The sequence below is a fragment of the Benincasa hispida genome, chromosome 8, assembly GCF_009727055.1.
Source record: "Benincasa hispida cultivar B227 chromosome 8, ASM972705v1, whole genome shotgun sequence".
Lineage (NCBI taxonomy): Eukaryota > Viridiplantae > Streptophyta > Magnoliopsida > Cucurbitales > Cucurbitaceae > Benincasa > Benincasa hispida.
Window position 1 is genome coordinate 53,677,350 of NC_052356.1, and position 13,845 is coordinate 53,691,194.

The 13,845-nt window shown below is 32.2% G+C and overlaps 1 protein-coding gene across 1 annotated transcript; it reads right to left on the bottom strand.

Moving 5' to 3' along the window:
• Positions 1-7,791: 7,791 nt before the first annotated feature.
• LOC120083453 (tobamovirus multiplication protein 1) lies at positions 7,792-12,068 on the bottom strand. Its single transcript, XM_039039222.1, has 11 exons — positions 11,653-12,068; positions 11,122-11,212; positions 10,978-11,030; positions 10,018-10,110; positions 9,793-9,864; positions 9,526-9,598; positions 9,353-9,398; positions 9,182-9,245; positions 8,655-8,708; positions 8,397-8,474; positions 7,792-8,298 (listed from the first exon to the last, which is right to left on the bottom strand). Exons 1-11 carry the CDS (start codon positions 11,803-11,805, stop codon positions 8,206-8,208), a joined length of 870 nt encoding a protein of 289 aa, XP_038895150.1. The 5' UTR covers positions 11,806-12,068; the 3' UTR covers positions 7,792-8,205.
• Positions 12,069-13,845: the final 1,777 nt, after the last annotated feature.

Sequence of the window (13,845 nt, forward strand, 5' to 3'; positions counted from 1 at the left end):
TTTTGTAAAAACATCGGCTAACTGACTTTTGGATCTGATAGGTATAAGCTTGAGAGATCCATCAGCAACTTTGTCTTTAACAAAATGACAATCAAGTTCTATATGTTCGGTTCTCTCATGGAAAACCGGATTAATAGCAAGATAGACAGCTGCTTGATTGTCACAAAAAATAATGGAAGATTGAATAACAGAAACACATAAGTCTTTAAGTAGAGATGTCAACCAGATGAGTTCACAAGCTATTGAAGCAAGAGCTTTGTATTCTGCTTCAGCTGAGGAACGAGAAATAACACTTTTCTTTTTAGATTTCCATGATATAGGGATGTCCCCTAAAAATATGCAGAAATCAGATGTGGATTTTCTGGTATCAACACAAGATGCCCAGTCAGAATCTGAAAAGGCTTTCAATTGAAAAGTCTTTGTTGGTAATATGGTAATGCTCTAACCTGGTGAAGATTTCAAGTATCTCAACAAATGATGGTTTGCTGCAAGATGTGATTTGCACGGGTGAGCAACAAATTGGCTAAACTTGCTGACAGCAAATACTATATCTGGTGTGATGGTTAAGTAAAGTAGCTTGCCAATTAATCTTCTATAAGGATATGGGTCTTTCAACAAATCAACATCTGGATTTCTTAACTTAATATTGGGATCCGTAGGAGCATATACTAATTTGGCCCTCAAAAGACCAACTTCTTCTAATATTTGAAGTATATAATGTCTCTGGGATATGGATATGCCTTTATGTGATCGTACAAGTTCAAGACCTAAAAAATATTTGAGAGATCCAAGATCTTTTAGTTTGAAATGATCATGTAGCATGGTCTTGAGTTGAGTGATTTGTTGTATATTTGCTCCTGTGATGATTATATCATCAACATAGACAAGAAGAGCAATGAAGGTTCCACCTTTTCCACGAACAGACAGAGAATAACCTGCCTTTGACTGAGTGAAGCCTAGTTCAACCAAAGGCTTGTTTCAACCCATAGATCAACTTCTTTAGTTTGCATACAAGTTTCCCATTTTGGGAAGAATACCCCTAACGTTTGTAAGCAAGAGGTAGATCCATGTAAACTTCTTCAAATAGATCTCCGTGGAGGAATGTATTATTGACATCTAATTGGATAAGATTCCAATTGTGTGAGACAGCCAGTATGAATAGCACTCGAATAGTGACTAACTTTGCAACGGGCGAAAAAGTTCCAATGAAGTCCAATCCTTCTGCTAAGTGTATCTCTTTGCAACAAGTCTTGCCTTGTATCTCTCGCTTGTTCCATCAGCTTTATGTTTGATCTTATAGATCCATTTGCAGCCAATTGTGTGTTTGGTTGGAGGCACAGGTATAACATCCCAAGTGTTCAAAAGGGATGGCCTGGTGATAGAATTGAGGTTCATAGTGAGAGAAAATAGCTAGAGAGAAGCTCGAAATTTTGGGGAAAGTTTTTCATATGATAATGAAGGGGATATGAGACAGCGAGAAGAAGATGAAGGTAAAAGTTGTGATTGAGCAAGGCTACAATGGCTATCTTGAAGATGTGAAGGAGGTTTTGATATTCAGTTTGATTTTTTTGGTTTAAGTGTGATAATAGATGGAATGGGTCGAGAAATATCGATCTGTGTGTTTGGTAGAGATGTTGTTGATGTGTCTTTTGTAGGAGAATAGGCTTCAGAATTAGGTGAAAATGGTGAGGGTAGAGGATTATCAGTAGGTTGATTTATTGGACTGATATTGTGTGAAGATAAATCACTAGGTATGCTGGATAAAGGATAGGTTTGGTTATTGAGTGGTAGATGATGTATAGGTTGGGTTGAGATGTCGATGTCAACTGACTTGGGAAGTACAATACTCTAAAGAAAAAAGGGTTGTTCATCTATAGGAATGACTTTATGAAAAGGAAAAACTGACTCATGGAAGCTATGAAGCACAGATACTTCATGTGAGACAAAGGATCCGTATCAAACACGTATCAGATAGCGATACTTTCATATACTTCTCAGATACTTATCTGACACACGATTTGACGTATCTATTTTTACGCTTACTTTTTCTAAAGAAAAAAAGATAAGCAAATCATATAATTTCTCTAATTTAAAACTAGGTAACCTATTTAAAAAGCTCACTACTCGAGTCGAAAACTAAAATGAGGGAAAAAAAACATAACCCTAGAATTATCTAATCTTCATCTTCACATTTAAGTCCCTACAAAGTCTACTAAAATATAACCCACTTGAATATCTTCAACAATTCAATGAAGAAGTTTCTCGTTTATCTTCATACTTCTCTCTCTAATCTTCTTCTTCTTTTCTGATCAATACGAGTCACTTTTTTATTGCATTTTATCGACTATTTCACTTCAACATCTTATATGTTGTTTTTTGTATTGTTTTTCAGTATTTGTATTGTATTTTGTATTACAGTCATTAACTTGTATGCTAAAGTTATCTATATCCTGAACTTTTCTTAAGAAAAAAACATATTTTCAACATATTAGTATCCTAGTTTTTTAGAAATTGGCGTATCGTCATATCCTATCGTATCCCCATCTCGTATCTGTATCCGTATCTGTGCTTCATAGCATGGAAGACTACATCTCGGGATATAAAAAATTTATTGTTTTCAATATCAAACAATTTGTAAGCCTTCATACCAGATGGATATCCAATAAAAACAGCAGGTATAGCTCGATGATCAAACTTGGTTCTGCCATTTTGTAAGGTGGATGCAAAACATAAACATCCAAATGTTTTGAGAAGAGAATAGTCTACTACTTTCCCATATAAGATCTCATATGGAGTTTTCCAGTTTAGTAGAGGTGAAGGTATTCGATTGATGAGAAATACATACGTTAAAATCCATTCACTCCAAAATTTCATAGGGACTCGAGACTGGAAAAATAAAGGTCTGGCAACATTCATAATATGTTGGTGTTTTCTTTCAACAACATAGTTTTGTTCTGGCCTTCCCACACAGGAAAATTGGTGTATAACACCTTTTTGAATAAAAAATTCAGTAAAAGACAATTCTGGAACATTATCAGAACGAAAAACTTTAATTTTCTTGTTATATTGAGTTTCTATATAGGCAAAGAATTGTGGAATGATATGAATTACAACAGATTTATTCTTCATCAAAAACACCCAAGTATATCTACTATGGTCATCAACCAAAGTAAGAAAGTATTTATAACCTAAATATGAATGTGTGGCAACAGGGTCCCAAATATCAGCATGTATAGTATTAAAAATAGTAGATGCTTTATGATTATGAGATTCAAATGATAATCTCTTTTGTTTGGCTAAAGGACATATTTCACATGGATGTGACTTATGCAACGAAGAAGAATCAAATGATAGTATGTTCTTTAAAACTGATAAACGAGAGATAGAGAGATGTCCAAGTTTGGAATACCATATTTCTGGTGAAGTATGTGAGACAACATTGATAATAGAAGATGTCTGCACGGGATCAACAACTTCATATGGCTTTTCTAGGAGGTACAATCCATCACGTAATCTACCACTGCTAATCGTCCTCAAAGTGGATCTTGCCTGAATATCACAACATTCATTTGAGAATTGTATAGATGGGGTATTATCAGACATAAGAGCATCAATAGATAGTAAATTGTAAAAATAGCATATGATGGAGAGTAATTGATCCAAAGAGGACAACTGAACCAACATGATGAACCAGGATTTGTTTATTGTTAGGTAAAAGAACATAACTAGAAAATGGCTTCAATTCAACAAATATATGTTTTTGAAAACATATGTGTGTGGATGCACCTGGGTCAACAATCAATTCACCAAAAAATATATGGGAAGAACATGTACCTACTACATGAGTAATACCATCATTGTCAACCTTAACAGCAGCTAATTTCGACTGAAGCATTGTAAGCATGTTGCGACATTGAGTAAGTATTTCATTATTGAGGCTAGTGTTAGATCCAGATGATGCTGGAATGGTTTCAGTAGCAGATGGGATGGTATTAGGAACTTTGTGAACTTGATTGTTTGTTCTGCTTCTTTGTTTATAACAAAGGGGATAACCATATAGTTTATAACATTTATCAATTGTGTGTCTTGAGATATGGCAATAGGTGCACACGGGCTTGTTCTTGTTCTGTTTAGATTAGGAATTTGTAGTGTGATTTGGATGTGACTATGAATTGTTATCAGGCTTTTGAACAGCTAGTGTGAGAGTAGAAGATTCAGTTAGAGGTCGAAAGGTGTTGTTCTTGTTGAACAAATGAAAATGCTTTATTGATTGTTGGAGGAGGATCCATGAGAAGGATCTAAGATCGAGCATGACTGTAATCATTATTTAACCCCATCAGAAAACACAAAAGGTATTCAAACTGAATGAATTCTTCAATTGATCTAACACCACCACAGGTACATTTTCCATATGTGCATCCCGGACGATATGATATGTATTCATCCCATAGACTTTTAATATTGGAAAAATACATTGTGACTGATTATTGTTTTTGTTTCAGGGTAGACAATCTATGTTTCAATTGAAAAATGCGGGGTCCATTTCTTTTCTGAAACCGATCTTGAAGGTCAAACCATATTTCTCAGAGTTGGTGAAGAGAATACTTGATGAGATTCCTTTTGATATAGAATTTAAAATCCACGAGATTACAACATTGTTGTTTCGAATTCAGAGAGGAAGTAAATCACCTGTTGGTTGAGAAATTGATCTGTTAATGAATCCTAGTTTGTTGCAAATTGATAGTGCAAGAATCATCGAGCTACTCCAAGTCTGTGAGAGGTTCAGTTACAAGAATGAGTTTTGAAATGTCACTGTGATGAAGAATATACGAATTGTTGTGAGAAGTTGTATATGGGTCTTGGTGAGAGTTTGGAGAATCAGTTGATTGAGTAGAAGAGGTTGGAATATTAGGCTCATATTACGGGAGGAAACTTTGCGCTATATCAGTCAATGATGGTGGTGGCAAAGGAGGTAGTTGAATATAGGATTGAGATTCATTATTTTGGCGCACGGGGGAATACGACGAAGAAGTGGGATTTTAAAAAATTTTTGATACCATATTAGGAATTGTAGAAGATGAAATCTTGGAGAAAGAATTATTCAATCATACTCCATCATACTCGTTCATACTCGATCATAGCAGAAATTGTAAATAGCACAACAGAAACTTCAATTACAAAATGATATAACTAATATCTAACTAATTAGTTTTATATCTAATAAAGTTAAAACAAAATGGTGTTAAATTATTACCATCATAATATGAATGAATTATACTGTGAATATAGTAAATTTTGATTTCCAATTATGAATTATAGATAGTTATTTAGTGCATATAATAAATAAATAAAAGAGAATTGGAATGTATAGCGGAATTTGAGGTTTCATTTTGAAAAATGGCAAAACCGCTGAATAAGAATTATGGCAACTCATGTGACATGCACATGGCCACAAATTTCAAAATCCCTAATTTATCCTTGTCTTGTATCCCTAATTTGCTCTTGCCTTGTTCGTATATATTGTTGTTGATGAAACACCAGGTAATTCCAAAATAGAAAACAAAGTCGAGATATATATATAAGGTAATTGTTGATATTTGTCAAGGACAATGCCCACCTAATTTTACTCATGTAGTTAACATAATCTCTATATTTTATTATTATTTGATATTTTATCTAACCACTTTTCGAATTTATCTCATCTTAATAAAATATCCAGATTTTTTTATAAAATATTCATATAGTATTAAAACTTCTTTTATCCATATATTTTACTCAAATCTCTATATTATTTTTCATAATTGTATACATATATTTTTTTAATTAGTTGTATATTTCTCAATGCTATTTTTTATATTATTTTAACATTTTGGGAAAAGAAATATCATTTCCTAAAAAATGGTCATGCGTTGATTGCACAATAATCAAATTGGATTGCCATAACTTTTGTTACTTACACAAATGTTTCATCCACTTAGGGTTTCTTGTGGTTTCTTTAACAAACTACTATTTTTGCTATAACTTTACAATTAGGATTTGATTTAAAATAAACCCATCTATTCCTCATTTTTCCTTTTTTGAAATTGAAATTTATTTTTAATATAAAAAATAGATTTTGATAATTACTTCACGAATTGATTTAAAATAAATTAATATCTTTCTCATTTTTCTCCCTTAATTGATTAATTAATCAATATTTAATTTGTTTATAACCATTTGGATTTTAATTTATAATACACCTTTAGATTTTATATTATTTTATTCATTTTTTATCATTCTAAATTCGAATTAGTTTTTTTTTATTTTAATTAGGATTTTACGGAATATTTTATACATATTATCATCTAATAAACTGTATATTTCATTTAAATTTGATCATTTTTTATCTTTTTAATTACCTTTTATTCATTATTATCTTATTGTCTTATTATATCATTAATTTGTCTTTTTGTCAAACAAATAAGTATGTATTTACTTTTGCAATCTTGTTGTTTTTGCTATGTCTGTAGATTTTTTTTTCCGAATTATATTTGAATTTATATTTTATTATCAAATTAGATTTTATCTAACTACTTATCGATTTTTTTCTCTCCAATTTATATTTGAATTTATTTTTTATTATTAAATTTGATTTTATCCAACTAACTTTTGATTTGTTTATATGTTTGTCACAAATTCAATTATATCTAAATATTTTTTTTTTCTTTATATTTTCAATGTTTTCAATTTTTCATTTACAGACGTGTAAAAACGGCTTGTTGAAGAAAGAAACATATAAATGAGAATTAAATTTTAAATGTTTGAAATTTTTTAGTTTATTATTAATATTAATATTATTATTATTAGTATTCTTATTCTTATTATCATTATTATTATTATTTATTAAAAGAAGATAACAAAAAACCCTAAATCTCATCTTTTTCACTTAGCTGCCCCCAAAGTTTTATTTTCTTCTATGGTTCAACAACTTTACACATGTGTTTTTGAAGATGATGACTCCCTACAATGGACACATCATCATGAAGTTGTAATTGTAAAATCAACTTTGCTCTTTCTGACCTACCCCTCACCTACCTCCATCGACGACGCGTCATCTTCCTTTGCATAATGACTTGACTATATTGAGTGATTTTTAATTTTGCACGATGTATTTGTGATTCTAAAATATTTAGGTAAAGTATATTTGAGGTATTACAGTAGATTTTGAAGCAATGTATCTCTACATTTTCATTTGTACTTAATTTTATTGTTTTAGGATAATTTTGTCATTTACTAATTAATATTTTTTATTATATAAATTCATTTTGCTATTTTTATAATTTTAGAACTTTTTTGCAAATAAAACTTTAAAATTTCTAAATTTTCTAAAACAGCAATCACATTTTTAGCCTTTAAACTTTGTTTCAAGTTTATGACCCTAAATTTATTACACTTATTTTCCTCAAATTAAAAGAAAGAAAAAGAAAACGAAAAAGAAAGAAAGAAAAAGAAAAAGAAAAAGAAAAAAACTACAAACTACGTGGGATTATGGTCCAAACATAGAAAATGGATGGCTAAATTAAAAATAATAATAATAAAAAAAAGTAAATAAAACCTAAACTCTGTTTTTTTTTTTTCAAAATTACCCATATTTTCTTTCAAATAATCATACCCTCGTTCTTCCATAAATGTTTCAAAACCTGTCATTAGAGTAAAAATGCTTTACAATTTCAAAATCACTCTCAAGCCAAATTATTTGGCCACAGCCTCCTGTTTTTATATATACCTTTGTTAATCAGGAATTCTCCGACATTGTCAACCATGCTCAAGTTGAAATTCAGAAGAAACGCAAATCAATCTACCTCATCGCTTGTATACAAATACTAAACAAAATCACAAACAAGCAATTTGAGTCCTCAACACTTCAACACCGATCAAAACACACAATACGTCATCTTGCATACATCTATCTTTACACAATTAGGCCAAATTGAATGAGTTGTTCAAATCAGACAACACCAGGGGAAGAGTTTCATAATTGCTCTCAGCCAGCAGCAAACAGCTGGGACTTTCTTTTCGCATCACATGCCACAGAAGAATGCCACATCAGACCAACACTTTCATACTCGTTTTCTTCCAGTTATGTAAGAATCCACAACTCCCAGATATTAAAAAAACCAACCCCAAGGAGGTGAAGAAGTGTTCAGAGTGTAACATGAACATTAACTAGCGAATGGGGTGGTATTGAGCTGATATTCTCTTAGGAGGCAATTTGCGTAATATGTAAAGAACTAATGCTGACGGCAGAATTTCAACCAACTGTAAGTTCAACAAAATGGTTAACATCAGTCCAGAGTATAAGGAGTAAATCGAAATCAGAAATACGAAACATGAACAAGCTAAGTAAAGCATAGTACCAAGTAGTAGATGAAATTCAGAAGGGGGTGATCTAAAACATCAAGTGATGCATCTGCGTCAAAAGCGGATAAAGAAACCTGCACTCAACAGTTGAAAAAGATATATGTTGAGGATCTCATGCAATGCCAGAAATTTTTGTTTCTTAAACCAAAGAATTCAATCCATTTATAAAGTTGGACATCATATGCTTAAAATTAGCATTCCCTAGAGAAGACGGTTTTTCTCATTACTAGCAAAAGGAGGAGCTTGAACTATACCACAAAGCATCGAATGAGGAAGCAGGTAAAGCATATGGCAGTTACGGACCCAACCTGCAATCATTTTTCAAAAAGTATAAAAAAGCACGTAAGCATGATTAGGCGGATCCATAATATACATGAAAACCCATAAGTAACGGCTAACAAACCTACAAACAACAAGATTGATCCTACTTCAAACGAGTGATGGAGCTTACCTTATCAATCTTTTTCTATTATCTTCATTTAGGTCAAATTTTAATTTAGTTACAAATCCCACAGCCTGGGGTACAGGTTCGGATGTGGAGATCATATGATATTTCTGAAGCTTAATAATATCACATTTTCCAAATTATCAGCTTAAATTTAATTATGGTATCTCAGGTGACAATTTTCACAGAAAAGTAAATGGAGTTTGGCCACATAATTTGTCTGTGCCAGAATATTAAGATCTCTTCACAAATAACTCAACTTTCTACAAACAATAGGAAGAAAAGGGCATTTGTGGTTACATCATGATAGAGGACTAATAAACAATGGACCCATACCTCATGAAGTTTCTTCCTTCTCCCTTTAGATTCAATTGGAAAACGTCTAAGCATGAAAAATAATCTAAAGATTTTCATACAAGAGAAGTAGTCAAAAAGAGGTAATCAAAGATGATACAAAATCTAGATGCATTGAATAAGAAATCCAACAAACATGAAGTATATACTCACCTTCCACCATATATCAAAAAGCCTACTGCAGCTATGAACGACACCACTGAGAAAAGAAAAACAGAAGCGGTGGTTAGAAAAGGAAAAAAAATGATAAGATTATCTTCTAGATCCAAACTACAAAACTTGACCTCTTGTACACAGGAAATGATTCACTGGATACAAAGACTAACCTGCAATGAAAATTTTTCCAACAAATTCCACCACACTGTTGTCATTCACCCCGATGTATATCCAAATGCAAACCTGTCCATAGAATACCAACTCTGAGTTGAGTTCAACACATAACTTGATTCAGCAAAATCCCCCAGGAATTTCAATACGAGGAATTCCCTCATCCTTCCAAAATAATATTTGATATTCAGCACGGATTTTAAAGTATGAGTTGGCTACTTATTGATTTCAAACAAGGGTGCTAAGAGTAATGGTACTAAAAATACCTGTATGAGATATATCACACAGTTGATTGAAATGTAAACTGTTCTTAGTTTATCTGTTGGCAGACTTCTTGCCTGTGCACAAAACAATCGAGGAAAGATCAAAAATCCTCATTGTGCCCAAACTGATGCGAATATCACTGACAGCTCAGGCACTAAAAGGGAAGACAACCACTTGATTGCAAGAAAGAAAATTTTCAAACCAGCAAAACAATACACAAAACTTGCCTGGTGGTATATCTCTGCCCAGAAGAGGACCAGGAGTGTGTACGTTGAGAAAAAAAGAAGACCAGGAAGTTCCAATAATAACAATAGCAGAACCTGAATCAGAATTAGTTGACATGCCTCAGTATACAAGGTATAGTTTTCATCACACCTTTTTAGGACTTTCAGAGGACATAAGACTATGGAAAACTTTAAAATATTATGAAAATTCTATTAAAAAAAAAACAAAACAAAAGAGAAAACTATGATGCCATTTGGAAATGTTGTTAAGAAAACTGTTCATTTTAAAAGTTGTGTTCTGTTACGTTGTTTAGTAAATAGCTGTTAACTTGAGAATAACTCCCTGTCTCTGAGGGTCTCGAGAACAACCGAAGGCACAGGCCATAAACAATAGGGAAAAGTTCAAATTGACCTATACATATTGCAGAGTTCCAAAATTGTGTAGAACATTTGTAAAAAAAATCTTCCACAAAAGACACCAATACGACGTGTAATCTCTTATATAGGTTATCATCATCTTCAATATTTCCAGAGAGCTAATGTGCAATTTTTTATCTCGTTAAACAGCTTGGCGACAACAAGTAGATAAAATAACAAAGGTAAATGTCTTTTTCCCTGCTGTGAAAAAATAAAAAATAAAAAAAAGAACTGAAAATTTGAGCTAGGGCAAAGTTAGGATTTAGTCCATTTACATTCTAAATATATTTCTGTTATAACTAAAAGTTTGTTATAACAATCAGAGATTTTCTAATTGCAAATCTCTAGTCAATCTAGAGTACTGGATACCCTATAAATGGGCTACTTTACTTCATCATCATAATTCAGTGAAATAAAGATTATTCATTCTCCAAATCTCTAGAGTCTCAATTGGCAAGTCCCAAATAGTATTAAATATTCAGATATTGCTCAGGAAAATTAGCATAAATGATATCAAAGGTTCAGATACTGCTCGTGTAAACTTACCTTGGGTTGCAAAAGAAATACTTGCTTGTGGAGCCCAAACACAATTGCACGTACTGAATCACGGAGGAAGAAATGAAACTATCAATCAAAACCTTCAAATGCCTCCATTGAGAATAAAGTCGAACAATATTCTTATGTTATTACCTCCATTGACAATGAAGTTCATGAGATGGAAAACCTTCTGTGTTGTCCATCCATATTCCGGAACTCTCAATTCGATCCTTATCAATTGAATCTGCACGCACGTACACAAACTAAGTTCCGGATTTCCAAAATCTAACCAAAATCTCTATTCTACAGCCCTACTTTTCTCCCCATTCTTGCTAAAGTAAAGCGAACACAAAATTTTGACATTGAAAGCTTCCTGCTAACTTGGAGAAAAGCATTCAAAGCCCGGAAAATATATGAACTAAATAATGGAATCACAAATTATGCTTGCAGAATATGAAAATTTCATTTTCCTAGAGTTCCATTCAGTAAAGCATAATCATCGGCTCCAATCGGTAGACAAAAAGGAGCAATTCTAGGATACGGAAACGCACTCAAACCAACCAATTAGCAATCAACTACGAAGAAAAATACACCAATTAAAAAAAATAGCGATAACGAGCTCTCGAAAACAGCATAGCAGATAGTTTCAGATAGACGAGAGGTACGGAAGCAAAAGAGAGAGACCAAAGCAACAGCGGAGACTAGCGCATATACAGCACAGAGAGAGTAGAAAATCCGATCCTGCCAAAAAGTAGATTCGTTGATGTCATTCCACCAGCTGGTTGCCGTAACTCCCATCTCCATGGCCGTCATCAAGTTCAGCTGCAATCTCGCCATTATTCCCCCAAATATAGTAAAGAAACTCTCTCACTATTGCCCTCCCTCTCCGCCGTAGAGTCAGAGAACCAAGAATCTGATGAATTTTGACACGACCAAGCGAACGCCGGCGAGATAGCCACCCAATACAACGCCGGCGAGGAGAGAGGGCAAAGGAGAAGAGGGATTTTATTTTCCTTTCTTTGTTTTCGGCCTTTGGGTTTTTCGGCTCTTTATTTATTTATTTTGGTCGCTCTTCCCAAAGTAATCAATTCATAAATTCACGAAGGCTGTGGAAAAGAACAAGTCTAGTAATGCTTCCCTCCACATAATTTATAAAATGCCTACTTTTATTTATTGTTAATTTTTTGGTATTTCTTGTGCCGAGCTGGAATCTTCCTCTTTTTCATATGCATATTAAATTCTAATTTGGTGACATCATTTTGATAAGCCTAAACTTCCATTTTATCCTTTTTGAATGTTTTGATTCTTTTTTCTTTGGCCTAAGTTTTTATTTTTAATGCAACATTTATGGTTGAGCCATTTTGCGTGATTTTCCTTTTCTTCTAGCCATAAAACCTTTTTAATTGTTTGAATGATTGTTTTATTATAATAATAACAATAATAAGAAAAGGACAAATTGCAAAATTCAATATCTACCGTTGCATTAATCACAACTAATCACCACGCTTTAAAGAAATTAGCTTTTTATATATTTTACCTTTTTGAAAACCACATTGTTTTTTTTTTTAAAAAAAAAAAAAAAAACTTATTTATGAATTATAAAATAGGCAACATTTTTTTAAGTGCGACAAATTTGTTACCCAAATACAAAGTTGCTAAGTGGAAATAAATTGTCCATATTATAATAATAAAGAAGAGATCTTTGGTGAGGATAAATTGTATATATCAAACTTGACACTTCTGAAATTATAGCAAAATAAATCCTAATCATAAAAATCTGCGAATTAACATAAATTAAGTGATTTTCGGATTGTTTATGGTTGTTTAAAATCGAATGGAGATCTGGACTTGGACGGTTCATTTTTTTTTTCTTCTTTCTTTTTAAAAAATAATAATAACAGATTTATGAAGCCGTAAACAAACTAGAAACATATAAAATCCTAAATGATGGCTCCTACCTATTTTTTCCCTTTATTAAAAAGGGGGACACTTTATTTGAAATGAGTCATCCATCCCATACAAAACTCTTTTGACCTTTCACCAAGAAAAGAAAAACTACACAATAGGAATCCAAGTCTCCACTGTTCTAAGGCATGAACAATTCTATGGCAAGCCATGGTATAAAAATAAAATCTTATCTCGAGAGGTAAGAAAAAAATTTCCTCACACTAAAGAAAATGTATTTGATACTCCTTAGGTCTTCTAACATTGTCAAACTTTAAGAGCTTTGATTAGCCCTTTTTTGGTGTACCGCCTTGAAAACCTGCCCTAATAGGAGACCCCTATATCAACATCGACTCTCGAGTTTCTATGCTCATTTTACATAAATGTAATTTTTATATCATCAAATTTTGATTTTTTGAATGACTGGAAAGTATATTTTATAGTGATTTTGAAAATGAAAAAAAAATGATTTTAATCATTTCAAAAGAACTCCCGATTCTCAAATATATTCAATTGAACTTTAGTTTGTATCGAGTTTGTCTTCCTACTTCGACTTGATTTAACCATCAATTTGGGTCCTCATAACCATTTGGTTCGACTTGATTTAACCATCAATTTGGGTCCTCATAACCATTTGGTTGTTGTAGCTTTTAAAAGCTTACTTTTGTTTTTGTTTTTGTTTTTGTTTTGTTTTGTTTTTTAATTTGGTTAAGAATTTTACCATTATACTTAAGAAAGTGTAAATCATTGTAAGAAACATGATGAAATAGACTTAATTTTCAAAAACTAAAAACAAAAACTAAATGATTACCAAATGGGGCTTAGTCAATATACTTTACAATATGTAATAATATAATCCTTATTGTGAAAAATACTATGAAATTTGATTGTCACATAATCAAAATTGACAATTAAGTGACAAAATTTTCATGA

Excerpts from the sequence above, each read along its gene's own strand:
- LOC120083453 (XM_039039222.1), bottom strand. The coding sequence starts at position 11,805 with ATGGCGAGATTGCAGCTGAACTTGATGACGGCCATGGAGATGGGAGTT. Across the intron at positions 11,031-11,121 it reads GAACTTCATTGTCAATGGAG|TACGTGCAATTGTGTTTGGG; the intron begins GTAATAACATAA and ends TCCGTGATTCAG. Across the intron at positions 8,299-8,396 it reads TGAATTTCATCTACTACTTG|TTGGTTGAAATTCTGCCGTC; the intron begins GTACTATGCTTT and ends TTGAACTTACAG.